Here is a 17,510-nt window from a genome sequence, read left to right as displayed (position 1 = left end):
CTCCCCCGGGAGCACAACAAGAGTCACGCTCGCGGCCGCCGGGCCGAGGGGCGGGGCCTGGCGGCTCCCGCCAATCAGCGGCCGCCCCGCGCGGCGGCCCCGCCCCTCGCTGCGTCGCGCGGCCCCGCGCGGCCCGTCCCCGCTCGCGCGGCCCGTCGCGGTCCGAGGATGCGGGAGGCGCCCGCGCTGCCCCGCGGCCCCGCCGCCCCCGCCGCGCCCGCCCCCGGGCCCGTGCCCGTGCCCGGCTTCCTCGCCAAGCTCTGGGCCTTGCTGGAGGATCCGGACAGCGACGACGTCATCTGCTGGAGCAGGGTGAGGTGGCCGCTCGGGCCCGGCCCGGGGAGGCCCGCGCGGAGGACTCGAGGGTGGTGGGGTCGGTGGGCCGGGGCGCGGAGCCCCGCAGGCGGGCGGTGTCGGAGGGTCCCCGGCTGCCCGCAGCGTGCCGAGCCCGCTTCCCCGCGCCGCTTGCGGCGGTGCTGGCGGGCCGGGCCTCCCCCGGTGCCCGGGCCCCTCCCGCGTGCGGCCCGCGGCGGCGGCGCTGGAGCGGCGGGACATCCCCGGGGACAGTCCCGATTCCCGGTCAGCAGCTCCGGGCGGTGCAAGGACGCTGTCAGGGGCCATTAACTGTCCGTTTTCCTTCCGGAGCGGAGGCAGACGTGCCCCGCGGGCTTAGGGCACGGACACAGCGACCCGACAACCCAGACACGCACTGTGCTTATTTTCGTTCACTGTCATTTTTCAATCCGTACGACTTTTCTCCACTTTTTTTTTTCCCCAGCCGTTTGCCCTTTTCAAAGGCAAAGATGAAAACAAGCGCAGTATTTTTGTTCTCTTCATTAACAATATAAAAGTGATGTAAAAAGCTCTTCCTGTCTCCAGGAAGTTTGATCCTGAGCATATAATGAATCTGGCACTGCTGGTGTCACGCTTACCCCTGGTCACCGCTGGGTTGTGTTGTCTGAACTTTCGGTAACTCAGCAACGTTCCGTGGTTATTTTTAGTGATGACATAGCACGTACAATGGAAGAATCTTGTCAGGAGCTGGGCAGTCTGATGAAGGGAGATGAAATCTCTTTAGTAGCCTGAATTCCATGGGGTTTGTGCAATGTTTATGTTTCCTGGGGACAAAGGGAGCAGGTTTTTAGAACGGTTTTGCTTTGGATTAAGATTAGTGTGTCATGGCTTTAATAAATATTCCTTTTTCAATAGAAGTGTTCCATGTAATTGTGTCATTGAATTCAAACTTTCTAATCCAGTCCCAAGTCCTCACAGGTGCTCCCACAAACAGTTCACTTGGTGAAGTCTTTTGCCCTTCTCTGCTGTCAGAATTGCCTCTGCTGATTTATGATCTTCATTTAAGAGCAACACCTTAGAAAAGCTGTGCTTATTCACTAACTGTTACTTCTGCTTATTTCCTAGAATGGCGAGAATTTCTGCATTCTGGATGAGCAGAGGTTTGCCAAGGAGCTGCTCCCCAAGTACTTCAAACACAACAATATCTCCAGCTTCATACGGCAGCTCAACATGTGTAAGCATCAGCGGTTCCTACACACTCTGCCAAGTTCACAGCTACTTGGTTTGGATTTCTTTAAACAAGCAAATGGACTTGGCAAGTCTTTCATCCCTAAAAAGCCTGATAAAAAGCTTTATCCCTGAGCCCTGGCCTTAAGTTTGCTTTGCAAAAGAAAAGACTGATGGTAGAGCTTGGTTTAGTGTTTGGTTTTTGTGTTTTAGCTCCAAGCCCTTTTGAGTAACAGCTGTAAGAATATGTGCTGGTTCTTTGAGGTTGTGTGAGGTTCCCTGAGCTCCAGCATTGCTCTTGCAGCAAACATGTGCACCCAGGGGAGTAGAGGCTGTGTGTACACCCAGACACCTAGAATGTGAGCAATAATTACCAGGATTTTGGGGTTACCACTGCTCTTGCCTGCTGTGCTGTGTTGGAACCAGATCAATCCTGCTGATGGGCCAAGCTGGACTGCATTGTCATTATGTTTGCTCAACTTGTGAGCATCATGTGGAGGCATTGCATAGCACACGTACAGCATGGCCAGGCAGAGGGGTGCAGTGAGGGTGGCTCAGGGGCACAGTGCAGCATGCAGGGCTGCAGCCATCAACAGGAATAACTGCAGGAGCTTCTGGGACCAGTGGAGGGACACCCAGCACAGGAGGTGCTGCCTTACAATTTCAGACTGTCAGACTCTGTCCTTGCCCAGTGGGTTTGCCTGATCTCTCTAGCTGATGCCTGTATAGGTTTTGTAACCTATGACACAGATAGCACATCTGTTTAGTCTCTGAGCAGAGGGTAGATGCTTCTGTTTGTGTTGTGTGCTTGTGTTTGTAAGATCCACTTGAGTGACAGAGGATAATCCAAAGAAACAATCACCTCTTCCCTTGTAGCCAGGGAAATGAAAAAAAGCAAATATTCCTATGTAGATACACAATGCAGTGGCAGCCTCCTTTTCCTGCTGGATCTATCCTGGCTTTCTAATAATAGCTGGAGTGTTTTAATTGTATTAAAACCTTGACTGAGAAGAGACGTGGATTGGCCTGTCAGCTGAATCATGCATCTACCCTGTGGTGTTTGAGCAGTGATGGAGATAGAACTGGCAGTATCTTACTTTGTGCAGGCAGTCTAGTATGAAGAAGGTGCTTTGCTGCAGGTGTTTGCATAGGCAGGCAAGGAACTAACTTCTCTGCCTTGCTTTATTCTGTAGACCATGGTGCTACATGGCAGCATTTATTTTGACATGTAGTTGTCAGGGATAAAAGGGAAAGTGTAGCATTCCTCTGCATCCACTGGGACATGATTCTATTCAAGATATCATAATAAACCTCATTTCTAACTAACTGTTTTGAAGGTTTGTGCATGGCTGTGATGGTTTGGCCATGGCTGTCTTGCCCACAGACACACACTGGCCTCTGCTGTGCAGGTGCCTGTGCAGCCTGCCAAGGGCAGGCAGTGGTGCTATGGACATACTCTAGTTGTAAAGATCAGAGCAATGAAATCATTGAGCACCAAGAAAAGCTGCTTTGGCTGTTTTTCATAATTTCTGTTCCCAGTAACTGTAGTGCAGCAGGTGTTTTGGTAGCACTGAACTTCCTTAAGCTATGTATTCCAAGTCAACTTTCAACTGGAAGAAATGCCTTTGTTGATTTCCTCTCCACAGATGGTTTCAGGAAGGTGATTGCACTGGAGAATGGTATCATTACAGCAGAGAAAAGCTCAGTCATTGAGTTCCAGCACCCTTTCTTCAAGCAAGGAAAGGCACACTTACTGGAAAACATCAAGCGCAAGGTACAGTCAAAGCACATATTTATTTCACCTAGTTACAGAAAGTGGCTTATCAGGAGCATGTATGGGAGTTTCAATCACAGCCATGGGAGCCAAGGCAACTCCCTCACAATGCCAGGCCTGTGCTTGGCTGGGCCTCCTTGTGCCAGTGCTCAGACAAAACCTGCTCTGCTCTTGGTTGTGAACTGGGGTAGGATCATGTTCTGCATCATCATCAAACCACAGCCCTTCTCCACAGAGTTCATATCCCTGATTGCAGCTTAGCATGGTCTGCAGTTCTGTCAGCATCTCCAGTCCGAGAAAGGCACAAAGTGAAAGAAGCAAAAGTAAATACGTTCCCATTTGGCAGTCATTAAAAATTAGCAAGGTCATTGGTAACCAGTTCATTTAGATGAGTTTGTGTAAATTATATTGCTCCTCCAAAACTGTGTTGCCGCTAAGCTACATCTTTATGAGCGCTTTCTGCTTTTCTTTTGTACGTTCAGGCCTTGTCTGACCTGTTTCTGCACAGATATTTATCCTCTATTGGCACATTACAGCCCATAATATCCTGAGGAAGAGAGTATCATGATACATCACACTGACATTTGAACAGCAGAATCTTTTCTTTAGGCTGTTGTCAGGTGTGGCTGCACTGCCCAGGGTAATAAAAGCCCGGGGTAGGCTGGAGAGCCACAATTATGTTTGGATTGATTCCTGACTGAGCTGCCCCTGCTTGGAGCCAGGATCGATGGAGTGGCACTGCCTGGGGGCTGTGCTCCCCCCGCTGTTGTCACCGGCGTGTCCCAGCCTGCACGCCTGGCAGGGCAGGTGCGCGCTGACGTCAGGTGTGGCACCATGTGTCCCAGGGGTGGTGCACTGGGTGGAGTGTTCTAGATGGAAAGACAAGAGCTCTGCTCAGTACCAAGGACTCTCGTGTGAAGTGTTGAATAGGTTGGTGAAAGATGCTCTTTGTTGCACGGGATTTTTTTGCGAAACTGTAATTCATTTTCTTGCTCTTTTACTTCCTGGAATGGGGCCATATTCCAGTATTGACTGTAAACTGTGTTTCCAGCCTCTGTCAGGACTGCAGATTTGAATGGAGGACTTGCTTTACTTTTTCACTTTCACTTTTAGCTCTGCTGGTGTGCAGATACTCTGTGTGTCTTCACAGAATACCAGAATGGTTTGAATTGGAAGGCACCTTAGAGCTGCCATGGGCAGGGACACCTCCCACTAGACCAGGTTGCTCCAAGCCCCATCCAACCAGGGATGGGACAGCCAAGTTTCCCTGGGCAGCCTGTGCCAGTGCCTCAGCACCCAAGGACTGGACACCCTGATTAGCCAGTTGAGGACTCTGAAGAGCAGTTCCTTGGGCAGAATTTTTATTGGCCCTTGTATTTTTGGAGGGTAGCTGGCTGCATTTGGCATTTCCACCTACTTCCTGCAACTTTTGGTTGTCTCTCCCCCACAGAGGTGGTGTGCTGAAGAGAAATCAGGCAGCCTTGAATTCCATTTGGGATGGACCCTGTGTACATTAGCCTCAGTTATTAACTGCAGCAAACAGCAGAGCATCTAGACTGCAGGCAAGGAGGAGAACTGTCAGACCTTCAGTCCATCCTTTGCACCATGGGATTATGTCAAGAAAGTAGTTAGTCATGTCTGAGGAGTGATTGCACAGCAGCTGTGTTCTGTTCCAGCACAAGATGTTGGGATGTTGGTTTATAACACCATGGGTTCATTTCTGACCCTTCCACTCCTCTTGGGAAGACAAGATGTGTGAGCCAGCCTGCGCAGAAGTTATCTCACACCTCAGCAGGCTAATGCCACATTGGTGCTTTCACCTCCCCCTTGGAATCCACATGAGATGCTTTCCCATCCTTCTTGGAATTCAGCAGAGTGACAGGAAAACACCCAGCAGGCTGTGGGTTGGGAGAGACACCTGGTACAACTCCACGTGGCTCAGTTATAGTCAATATTTGGCAAAATGATGATCAAAATTATGCCCACATAACCTGGATGTGTCATTCAGACAAGTGCATGTGTTGCACTATAGACCTGTCTTTTTCAAAATCCTGAATTGTGTCACAGCCACCAATCCTTCTGCTGCAGAGACAGTTGCTGAAGGAGCTGGGAAATGTTTAATATAGAAGTGCAGGAAGGAGATGGTGAAACTTTTGATCTCTGATGGCTTTTCCACCATCGTTTGAAGTAGCAGCATTCCCGGATTGTGCTGTGAGCAGAAGAGCAGTTTGGACTCTTCTTTCTAAAGACAAGTCTCCATAACTTTGGAATGTCACAGAGCAGAGAGGTAGTAGAGGACACAACAATGAGGGAATCTGCAATACAGCTGGTGTGGGATAAATTTCCTGAGTAGGGTGCATCTAACTATATGCCTTCATCTCCCAGTAGCTCAATGGAAATTTGTTACTCCTTTGCTGGCAGATTTACCCACACCTAGAAGGACTATGATCATCTTGTTCTTTCACTATCAGCTGTGAGGTTTTTCTGGCTGATGTTTGCTCTGTGACACTAGAGGGCAAACTGTCACCAGGCCTGGCAGAGAACCCCCAGGGAAAGCCCTTTGCACTCAGTGGTTTTTATTGTGAAGTTCAGTCATGAATATACTGTCTCCAGGTATAAAATGCTAATCTCATGTTTTTATTGGCATCTTATTTTTTTCATGTCCTAAGGATTGTCAGCTGTAGCAGTTGTGGTGTTTTGTGCCATGTAAGAATTGCAGTCTTATCTGATCTGTTAATGGGGCTTGGTCCTGCCCTGCAGGCTGACTGCACTCTCCCTGCAGCAAGGACTATGCACTGTTTGTAGTAAAGCCTGTGTACCTATTCTAGGTGTCTGCAGTGAGAACTGAGGATCTCAAGGTCTGCACAGAGGATTTGCACAAAGTCCTGTCTGAGGTGCAGGAGATGAGAGAGCAGCAGAACAACATGGATGTCAGGCTGGCTAACATGAAGAGGTAGACTCGGCTGTTTCGGGGCGCTTACGCTTTGAATGTTGCTTATATGTGATGGAGATTGGCTAAATATGGGTTTCATTTGAACTGGAAACAGGTGAAGCTGTACTTTTTCCTAAGAATACCCATTCCACCCCACACAACGTTCTGAATCTTGTTTGCTTTTGTAATTCAGTTGCAGACTGGAGATTTAGACTGGGAGTTTGTTTGAGATTTCACTCTGGTTGGCAGCACCTGTAGTTTCTTAGGTCAATAAAAGCATTTAATTTTTTGAATACAAACAGGGTTAGATGCAGTGAGGGACAATTGGTGGTTTGTTTTCTTTCTAACTGGAAGTGGACTTTGCACATCCTCATCTCTGTTCTCTCAGATCCCATTCATATAGGCACTGGTAATTCATTCAGGTTATTGGTTTGCTAGCAGATATCAACCAGAGTTCAGGAGATACCTTTCTCTCTCTGTTCCTTAAAAAAACAAAACAAACCACCAAGCCCCTTGAACACCACCTTTAGATCTGTCCCAAGGCTGTCAGTGTTTGGAAGCAGGCTGAGTGTAAGACAAAGTCCTTATTCAACAGCTTTGAGGCTTTGAAGGAATACTTCAGATCAAGCTTATTGGTGGAGCAGCAGAGCATGAGGGTGTCCTTATTAAGTGAGTGATGCTGCTGATGGAAAATGGAGACCAGTTAACCCAGAGTTTATGCTAGTGGATTGAATTAACTGAGGGTTAGTTATCCACAGAGGGAATGTTGCCATTGGTTCTGCAAGGTACTCTAAAGGTTTGAAAGCTGTGAAACTAGAGCATATAAAGTAAACTCTGTTCATCCTCTGTCTTCTGATTTATTCTGCATTGCAGAGAAAATAAGGCCCTGTGGAAAGAAGTGGCAGTTCTAAGGCAGAAGCACAGTCAACAACAGAAGCTGCTGTCTAAGGTACCATTGCAGCATCTTCAGTGCTACCATCCTTATTCCTGCCTCTGTGATACTTCATGGCATTCTTTGCTTATGTAGAATGACAAATGACACAGAGCTGAACAGGCTGTATTAATACAGCATAAAGAAAACATTCACAGTTCCTGAGTGTCCCAGAAGTAGCACAGTAAAGAACCACGAGCAAAGCACTAAGGAGAAGTCATAGTAGGATGTCAGTGTGTGGAGACAGTGCATGGTAACAGGAGCCCAGAACTTGAGAGATTGCAGGCACATGGAATGGAGTCTGTAAAAGATCTTGGACCAGGATACCTTGAGAAGTGAACTTGGAATACAGAAACTGTAGTAGCTTGCACGCTGGAAAAAATTTTCTCTGGTTTATTCCTCAGCTGTTTCTGGTCTGGAATCCTCTATTGACTTGTGCTGTTACATTGCATTAAAAAAAAAAAAAGCCAACTGTGCAAGTGGGCTGTGCAGTTTTTAACTCTTGCTTTGTTCTTTAAGATACAATTGCAAATGGATTTTTAAAATACCTGTTAATTTCTGTCATGTAACTATATAATTTTATAGTAAAATCAGAATTAAGAATTTAATTTTAGGATTGCTATGCTGACCTCTTTTTTCTGGTTTTCTTTTGTTTTTCCTTTTTAGATTCTTCAATTTATACTAAGTTTGATGCGAGGAAATTATATTGTTGGGGTCAAAAGAAAAAGGTAATTACTTGATAGGTCCCAGATCAGTGTCAGATGTGAATTGTACAGATGAATCAGTTTCTATTTTGTGACAGGTATTTTTATCACACTTGAGAAAGCTGATGGAAATTCAGTCAAGCACGAAATAAGAATTTCCTCCTTATCACTAAAATGGGTGGGAAGAGACTATTCTACACATTTTCAGTTCCAAAGGGCACAGTTATCAGAAGTGGTAAATCTCAAAATGTGCACATGTGACTGACTTCTTCCCAACCTCAGTGTGTGTGTAGTACAGGCTGCCTGCAGAGCCCTTCCTGACACATTCCCAAAAGCCAGGCTTCTTGGGATGGCAAGAATGATTACCATTACTGCCTGTCTTGGGCACTGCTGCAGCTCTTGCCTCTGGCAGTCAGGGTGTACTAAAGCTGTGCTTTGTCTCAGGTCTCTCACGGATGCTGCGGGTGCTTCACCCTCCAAGTACAGTCGGCAGTATGTCCGCATCCCTGTGGAGAGTGGCCAAGCTGTAAGTCTCCCCAGGGTCAGAGGCAGTGGGTTGGACAGATGATACACAGTGATAGCAGTCTTCCTCATAGTTACAAATACCCAAACCTTGCAGTTAAATGCTCTCCCTTTTGTAATGGGCAGCTTTAGATCAACACTCTGGCTGTAAAATCGTGCAAATCAGTGCAACTGGTCACAAATGTAATGTGAACAGGAAAGGGAAGCTGCAAGGAGTATGGGGCTTCAGTATGAAAAAAGAAAAGGTCAGAGCCTGTGGTTTACTTATTCTGTGTTGTATCTGCAGATGGCTTTTTCTGAACATAGTGCACATGAAGAGGATGGGAATGGTACAGGTCTGATAATCCGAGATATCACTGATACCCTGGAAAATGCCACCAATGGCCTCCTTGCTGTGGCACACACAAGTGGCAGAACCAGGTATGTCCAAAGTATATGAAGTATTTATGCCTGGGTTGTTAAATGGGTAGTAGTTGTGTTAATGTTGGTGATCCATGTGGATTCTGGGACACAGACTACCTCTCTGAATGTCCATTTGTGCATGACAGGCCTGTTGTAGGCTCTGCTACAGCATGTGGCATTGGTCATTGTCAGAGCCCATGTCTCTTCAGGAGTCCCTGGAGGCCTGTCAGGGTGATGGCCATTGCAGGTTTAATTTGCTGAGGCTTTCTGTCTGTTCAACAAATGAGCACATACGTGGCTTTTGAACAAGGACCTGAATGCATATATAGGCTTCTGATAATCCAAAATGTATATAGATTGCTAATAAATCAAGATGTATAGTTTTATCTCCAGTTTCAGTACTACTCTCACTAAGCATATCCTAGGGAAGGTATTTTCTGAGTGGCAACAGATTTTACTGAAAACCCATTTAGTTACTAATACCCAGAGTGAAATATGGACTGATTTGGAATCTTTTCTTTCCAGAGTGTGTCTGTTAGGAGTTTCCCTCCTGCCTGATTCCTATATACTATGTTGCTGCTTTTTGCCTGGGAAAAAGAATTTTGTTCTAATACACGCTCTCTGTGTAAGCTGTAGTAAGATTCTTCATCTGCCACTTGCTTTTCCTAAACACCAATTTGCTACTTGAATCCTTGACTGGCCTAATCTTATTAAGATTTGGGATACTAAACCTGAAATGAATAGTAATGCAGTTGATAAATCCTGTGTGTTGTTTCTGTTTTGGTCACATTTTAGAGAGCCACAGGCAGTTCTGGATCCTGGCTTACCTCTTTGTCAAGTATCACAGCCAAGTGAGTTGAATTGTGCAGAACCTGTCCCATCAGTTCCTATAAACGATGTCAAAGCCGGTGAAATAGGCACGGCTGCTGTGGAGCTCCACACTGCACAGCCAAATGCTCCAGAGGACCCTGTGTCAGTAATTGACTCCATCTTGAATGAGAACAGCTCTGGAAACCAAAGTGATCCTTTGCTGGACAGGTATTAACGTGTTTCTGAAGAGTCATGCTGTTGTCACCTTGTGGGATCCTGTCAGAGCCTTGGAGGGTCTGTTGGTTTGACAGAACATAGGGAATTAGTTTTTGAATTGTCATTGACAAAGTGAATTCTCTTCACCTTTGTTACCAGGGCTTGAAAAAACCAAATGTTGGCATCACACATTGAAAAAGGTTGTGTCCCTCTCACCTTTATGGTAGCATGTGTGCCTGGCTGCTGGTGCATCCATCAGTGTGTCCCATCAGCCCACTGCTGTCACTGCCAGGTGCTGCCAAGCAGCACGTGCAGGGCACTGAGCTCGGCAGTGTGGGCACTTTGTCCCTGGGACCTGGATGTGGATTGTCCTGGTGGTCATCTCATTGTTCTCTTCCCTCTTTGCCCCTCATTTGTACAAAGCTGTTTCCAGTGTGCCCTGTCAAATCCCACTGTGGCTGCAGGAGAGCTGTACCGAGGACAAAACTTTAACCCTTGCTTCTACAGCTCATCTGCTGTGGTCAGCAGCAGGTAGGAGGGTCTGGGCTGGTGTCCCAGCACTCATGCAGTCTGAAGGCCCTGCTTATCTTCCCTCCTGGGCACTGCAGGATGTGGGCAGTGCCTTGGAACTGCCCATTCTCAGTGCTGGGAATTCAGAACAGGAACTCCTTATGGCATAGCAAGACATGAGTGTGGGCATTGTGCCTGCAGCTGCCTTCTCAGGTTCTTCACTGTCCCTCATGTCCTGCCCACTGTCCTTGGAAACATACCCAGTTTGGCAACAAGCTGATGTTTCAAAGTAGGTAGAGTTCCTTCAGGCCCAGATTATTTCCAGCCCTTTGCTTGTCACTTATTGTCCCAGGGCAAAGCCATCAGACCTTTGTTTAAACAGATACTGGTGTACAGACTGGGATCTGAGAATATTCAAATACTAAAATGAGGGAGGAAGTAGCTAGGGAAGGAGGAACTGCTTTTTGACCTGGTGGCTGTAGTTGTGTTCAGGTTGTCTTCCTTGTACCTGCACCTCAGAGAGCTGGAGTGAAAGGTGATACAGGAATGTGGTTTCATCCCTTTGGCTATTCTGGGTTGTAAGCAGCCTGCCCTGTGGGGCAAGAGAAGGGCCTGCCTGCCACCTGTGCCTTACAGTCCTCTGTAATTTTGTCTCTTTAGAGAGGAAATTCAGGATTTTCTGAACTGCATTGATGCCAGCCTTGAAGAGCTCCAAGCAATGCTGTCAGGGAAGCAGTACAACTTCGGCGCTGAAGCATTCAGCGATGTGAGTGTCTTCTCACTCTTTCAGATTTCTGAGAAATACTGCTCAGGTTGTGTCATGGAGTGCTGCTGGTTTATTCCATGTTGTAGTGGGTAAGATTTGGGAGCATTTTGGAAAGCAAATAGTTACAAACAGAATGATTTGTAGGTATTGATGGTGTACAGGGTTATACTGGGAGCCTTTCTCAGGTCATACAGGATTCCTGTTCTACAGAACTGAAGGAGGAAGAAAAAAAGGAAAAATTGTTCTCCTTCTCAAACTTAATCACGTACCATCACATCCTGACCATGTATTTGATTCAGCTGGATGATATGGAGTGAAACTCAGCTGTATTCCTGGAATCACTGGGAAATAGGGTAACCTTTTCTCCTCCTGTGACCTCAGTTTACTGCCACAGCTTGGAGCTCCCAGCTGAAGGCCCATGGAGGTGCCACTGTCCCCATGCTTCAGTGGAAGGAGCAGCACACTGTGTCCTGCAGTCCTTTCAGGAGCTCTCTGCAGTTTTATATCAATAACTTTATTAATTGACACATGATCTGGTTTTATTTTCAGACATTTAATCCGGAGCTGCCAGCCCTGGATATGAGCTTGATGGAAACTCCCTCTGGTATTGAAAATGTAAGAGTAAGATTTACTTCTGTGGTGGAGAGGATGAATGTGATGCTGGGAGTTGGATCTTGCTTGATGCAACTCAAGGGTGGGAATGGGGTTGGTGGCACAGGGTGACACTGCTGGCTCATCTCATCCAGCTGACTCCAGGCTTTTAATTATTAGTGTTGGCATGTTGGAATTTAGGAGGGATCTTGAGATAATTTCCAGTCCTATATTCTTAGTGCAGTCATACACTTGGAATGCCTGTCTGAAGACTGAAGGAAAAGTACTGAAAGAAAACTGGAATGCAGTACACTGTAGTTGGTCTGAGCATGGCTCTGTGGGATTTCCTCAGAAAACACACAGAAGTTCAGCACAAACTTACTTCTCTTGGTCTGCTTCCTAAAATTGATTCATACTATTAAAAAAATACCCTTGCAAGTGTTGTTTTTGTTGTAGTCCTGAAATAATGTTTAAACTAGGATTTCTCAGTAAGAAGAACTTAGACTACAACGGATGTAAAATGCAGCTGTGTTTAAGCAGTGCCTGCAAAATTCAATTACATGATGAAATCATGTTTAACTGTTACCCCAGCAAAGTGATTATAATAAAGCTTCTGGTTTGGAAGGTAAAACAAATATTTGCTAGTCAGAAGCTCTTTTTGTTTAGTAAGTTAAGTTTTTCTGTATTTCACTGTGCCTCCTTCTGAGAGCTCCTGTGTGCAGGCCTTCATGTGCAGTGACAGGCTCATTGCTCAGTTGTTTCATCTCTTTTCCCTCCTCCTTGCACATCCAATTCTGTTAACCAGTGAGTAAAGACATCCATTTTGTTATTAAACATTCTGTCTTAACTCTCTGTCTGCTTTGTTTCAGATGGCAAACTTGGCAGAGAGCAGTGAAGGTCTGGGAGCAAGTGAGAGGGAAACAGCAGGAAGCAAAGGTGGGCAGGAAGGAACACTGAGTGCTGTGGCAGCTCCACACTCTGAAAACTGTGTTTTGAAATGGAATTGTTGTAGCCTATAATATCTCCTCCTTTGGTCTGGGCTTAAGCTTTTTGTGAAGGCTGTGATGTTTCACTCATCTTGAAGCTGTGCCTCAGCCTTAAAAGGCCCATCCTGTGCCCTGTGGTTTTTCACATGGAAAACATGGGGCCCATCCTGTGTCCCTTTTCACATGGAGATGTGCCACAGTGGGGAGCAGAACTGCAAATGCCCTTGTGGCAGTATCTCCTGCACAGGCTGTGATCCCCCCAGAGGCAATGCTGCTCAGGTTACCCCTGCAGTGCTGCCTCTGCCTGCTGTGAGACTCAGGGCTTGGAGTGGGCTTCAGGCACTGATGTTTCCAGGCACAGGGGCATTGGCTTCACTCTGACAGCCATGGCTGTAGGGTTTGTACCAGCCCAGCTTGGGCTTTGCTGTAGTGCACCAAGTTTGAAGCAACCTATTATTATTATTATTACTATTATTATCAACCTCTTATTAAGGTTTCCTTGCCTTGAATAAGAGCCTTCTGTTGGTGAAACAGTTTGAACTGTTTGTTTTTCCTTCAGATATGCAGCTGATCCAGTACAGGGCCAACCCTCTGCTTTCCTTATTTGAAGAGCTGCCTTCAGGTGAAGCTGCTGGGAAGGTGGAGGATCCAAAAGACTTTCTGCTGCCTCCCCTGGAGGAGAAACCTGCTCTCCAGCCTCCAGCAGCCAGTGGAACCGTTGTGCCACTTGCAGCTCCAGCAAGCCAGGCTGAGCCTCTGGACACTCTGGGAATGGGTGATCCTCCTCTCCTCCCAGAAGATGGGAATGGAGAGTATAAACTGTTCCCACTCCTGCTTCTCAGTCCTGTTGCTAACTTCATAGATGAGGCCTCTGAGATAGAAATTTCTTGAACTCATAGAACATCTGTAACCAGCTTAGTGCTATGGAATAACCACTGAAGGAGTGGAGCAGCAAAAAGTGTGAGCTTGGTCCTCACCTGCTTCCTGGGGACCCTGCTCTGTGCAGACAAGTGGAAGTTCTCTTGCTGCAAGCAGGGAGCACATCTGGGAGAACTGAACACAAGCTCAGCAACACCAAGAGCTGGTGGAGTGAAGGCACCAGACAGAGGGGAAGAACAACAGCCCTGTAAACATACCACAGTGTATTCCATAACTTTTTATCCAATATTCTTATTGCAAGAGGAAATATGTTTGTATCCTGTTTGTAAAGTTTGGCTGGGCTTTTTTGTTGGGGGGTGGTGTTTGTTTTTATTAGCTGGATAGTAATGTGGTGTGTGATATTTTAAACCTGGGTTTTACTCTTTGGAGAGCCTGCTTCAATAGGTGGCTTGCCTACTGTTTGGAATTAAGTTGGTTTTAAATTTTAATTTGAGATTTCTTTTGATAGTTACTGGCTACAATTGTTTGCATCTGCTTAGATTACTTTGTACTCCTAGATTTGCTCCTAGGTATAGGGAACATTTTTCCTATGGAAAATGACATTTAACTGTGGAGTATTATTTTTTAACATGCTAGCACACATCCATTGCCCTGGATTGTAGGAGTTGTGGTAGGAAGTGCTTTCCCCCCTGTGTAGTGCTAATTTCTCATGCACATTGCATGGCAATGGGGTAACCTGCCCCCAGTTCACAGGTCTGATGGAGATGGTCACTAGGACTGATTCATGTTTAGCAAAGGCCAGCAGCTGTCCCTAAAATGAGAAGGGGAGCCCTGGGGTGCCTTACACTGACACAGGGTGTCACATTAAGGTTTCCCTGTGCTGGTAGCAGCTATTGTTCCCTGCCCCTGTATGCACACCAGGTTTCACACTGCAATTTCTGCCCACAGAATCTTAAAGCCAAATTAACTAGATGCATCTGAGTTTTTTGACAATAAATTACATAAACTAATACCTATCTGTTTCACCAAAAAGTTGTTCCCCAAAGTTTCTTTTGGCACTGTTTCCCTGGTTCTTTTGGCACTGTTTCCCAGGTTCTTTTGGCACTGTTTCCCAAGTTCTTTTGGCACTGTTTCCCAAGTTCTCTGAGCAGCTGCACTGTGGAGCCCAGGCCTGGTGTCAGTGGAGCAGAAGTTGTGTGCTAGTAGCAAGCATGTCACAGCTTCACCAGCCCACACACACCTGCTATGTGCTGAAGTGACAGCCAGCTGCTGGGGCTGCAAGAGGCGTGGGTGCAGGTAGAAACCCCCTTGGATAATATCACCTGATATTTCCTACCAGCACAGTTACTTTAAATTTTTTCAAGTTTTAGGGGTTTAGGCTACCTGCAGGCTTTGTTATCTCTGATGTTCCTGAATTAGTAAGTGCTGAGCTCTTTTCTGTTCAAGAATCCAAGGTAGATATTCTGAAGCCTGCTAGATAATGCATGTTACCTGTGCTGGCCCAACTTAGATTTGTGCTTCACTGTCGAATCTCTGAGTTGCAGAGGAAGGTCCTGTTCCCTGAGTGTGTAACACTTCCAGTGTCATTTTATTTCTGTGCTTCTGTACCTGTTCTTACCTCGTGGCCCTTCTCATTTCCTTTTGATTTGCCTTCTGTCCAGTTTGTCTTATTCAATCCTTCACAGTCTTTCTTTTGCTGACTTGTTGAGGCCAAAGGCTGAATAGTCTCAAGTTTTCATAAGCTGAAGGGAGAGGGGGAAGTGAGCATATTGCATCTGTTCCAGGTCAGGTTTGATTTGTTAATTCCTTCCCAAAGGTCACAGTTTTGCCAAGAGTGAATCAGTGAAAACCAGGCTTTTCTGGTGTGCTGTTTGACAGCACCATGCAGACAGCAGAGTTCTTTGGGAGGTTGATCTGCACCTCTGACTCCCTGCACTGGTTGGACTGTAATTTCTCTCACGGATTAGTGTCATGTTCCTGTCTCAGAGTCCTCTCCCCTCAGCACAGCTCACTGTCAGATATTGGGTCTGAGTGCATCATGGGTTTTTAATACACTTTCTCTCTTAAGAAGTTAAGAAACCAAGGCTTAAGAAAATTGCAAAAAAGAAAAAAGTTTGTGCATCTGTGTGTCTGGTTTATGTACAGGTTCAGGAAAAGTATTTGTGCAACTTTCTTGAGAAAGATTGCAATGTAAAGGGGAAGACTGAACAACCAGAAAAACCCACATGCTGAAGTAATTAAACTCAAGAATTGCAAAAAGATTATTGTGTTTCTTGTACGTTCTTTGTGTGTGTTCCTGTGTGTGCCAATATTTCCCAAACCTTTTTACTGATTTTCCAGAATTGAGAGGTTTCATGCTCTGGGGGTGTGGTCTCATGATGCAGGTTTAGGTTATTGCTGGTTCAGGAATAACCAGGGTGATGAGGAAAGCCTGGGAGAGCAGCACCTGGGTCTGGTTTTTCAAAAGGGTTGATGTGAAAGGTCAAAATGTCATGTATGGTGAAAAACAGACCAGATGTAGTGCACACGTGCACATGTTCTCGGTAGACTCCAGTAAGAAAGGCCCTAGCTCCAATAGGTCTGGATTAAAATACTCACTGGAGACAACAGAAGGAAATGGAACAGCCCTGATCATGTGTAGCATCAGGCAGACCCCAGATCTGGCACATCTGTGCAGACTCTGCCCAGGGTAACTGGCACCATGGGCATTACAGTTTTTGTGGTGTTTTCCTTAGAGTAAGGAACTGTTCTTCATTTCCACTGCCAAGAAAAAGGACCTTTATACAGAACATGCTGCTCTTCAGGATAAGGACAAGGACACAGCAGTGGAGTTGGCACGTGGAGCTATGGACAGACTCCTCTGCTATGACAAACTGGCTGAATCTGCAGCCCAGTGCCCCTCCAGCACTGCAGCTGCTGCCCAGCCTGTGCCCGAGGGCCAGTGGCCAGGCAGTGGGTGCCATGTGCCAGCCTGGGTGTGGGCACTGCCCCACTGCAGCCTGATGTGTCACCAGCTTGTCACCCATGGCCACAGGGGCCTCTCTGTAGCAGCAGCTTCCTTCCTTCCTTCCTTCTGCAGCATCAGAGCACGTGGCTTTATCACTCTGTGTCTGGGGAGGAAAGATTGCTCTCCCTTATCGTTCCTGTGCTGGGAATCCACAGAACACTCCCAGGCGTGGTGAGAGCAGACTGAGGAAGTGCCAAGTGCCCCTTGCACGCTGCTTTCAGATCTGCTCTTGCACTGTTCTGACCCAGCCCTCCCCACAGCGACCGTGGGAGCCTTGCCATCAGTTCATATCCCCTGTGTGCTTGCTAGCAGAGCTTCTCAGAGTACAAGGAAAACTGATTTTGTTCTGTCTCTCCTGCGCTGTGTGATGCCACCTCATCCATCCATGCTCAGAAAGTTTTGCTGTCTCCTAAAACAAGACTCTTGTTTTGAAAAGCAGCACCATGGTATCACAGATACCCCAAGCAGAAACAAGGGGTTGCTGCCACAGTCCCCTTAGGTACAGGTGCTACACTGTACAAAGGACAAGACTTTTCCTGCCACTGTTCCCCCAACCAACAGGATAAATGTAAATATGTGAATAAATACCTACACATCTTTTTTAATCACACAGTCTGAGTTTCAGCTCCTGGTTGGTCCAGACCCCACTAGTGATACATTCCCATTGTGTTTTTACCCCAGCCAGCAACCAAGCCCCACACAGCCACTTGTTCATTCTCCCACCAGAGGGATTTGTGGAGAGAATTGGAAAGGTAAAAGCTGGGAAACTCTTGGGTTGAGATAAAGACAGATTAATAGTGAAAGCAAAAGTTGGCACACAAGCAAGGAAAAACAAAGGATTCATTCACTGCTTCCCAGGGGCAGGCAGGTGTTCAGCCACCTCCAGAAGAGCAGAGCCCCATCACCTGCAATGGTGGCTGGGAAGACAAAGACCATCACTCCATATGTCCCCCCTCCTT

The 17,510-nt window shown here is 46.7% G+C and overlaps 1 protein-coding gene across 1 annotated transcript; it reads left to right on the top strand.

Annotated features, from left to right (window-relative positions):
* Positions 1–151: 151 nt before the first annotated feature.
* Positions 152–15,805, top strand: LOC117002781 (heat shock factor protein 3-like). Its single transcript, XM_033072190.1, has 13 exons — positions 152–312; positions 1,420–1,528; positions 3,168–3,295; positions 6,124–6,248; positions 7,101–7,176; positions 7,825–7,886; positions 8,307–8,388; positions 8,671–8,804; positions 9,582–9,824; positions 10,983–11,088; positions 11,638–11,703; positions 12,549–12,615; positions 13,225–15,805. Exons 1-13 carry the CDS (start codon positions 169–171, stop codon positions 13,554–13,556), a joined length of 1,674 nt encoding a protein of 557 aa, XP_032928081.1. The 5' UTR covers positions 152–168; the 3' UTR covers positions 13,557–15,805.
* The last annotated feature ends 1,705 nt before the right edge of the window (positions 15,806–17,510 follow it).

The sequence above is a fragment of the Catharus ustulatus genome, chromosome 14 (genome assembly GCF_009819885.2).
Source record: "Catharus ustulatus isolate bCatUst1 chromosome 14, bCatUst1.pri.v2, whole genome shotgun sequence".
Classification (NCBI taxonomy): domain Eukaryota; kingdom Metazoa; phylum Chordata; class Aves; order Passeriformes; family Turdidae; genus Catharus; species Catharus ustulatus.
Note: the sequence above shows the minus strand (reverse complement) of the source record. Positions and strands in the feature narration are given on the sequence as shown.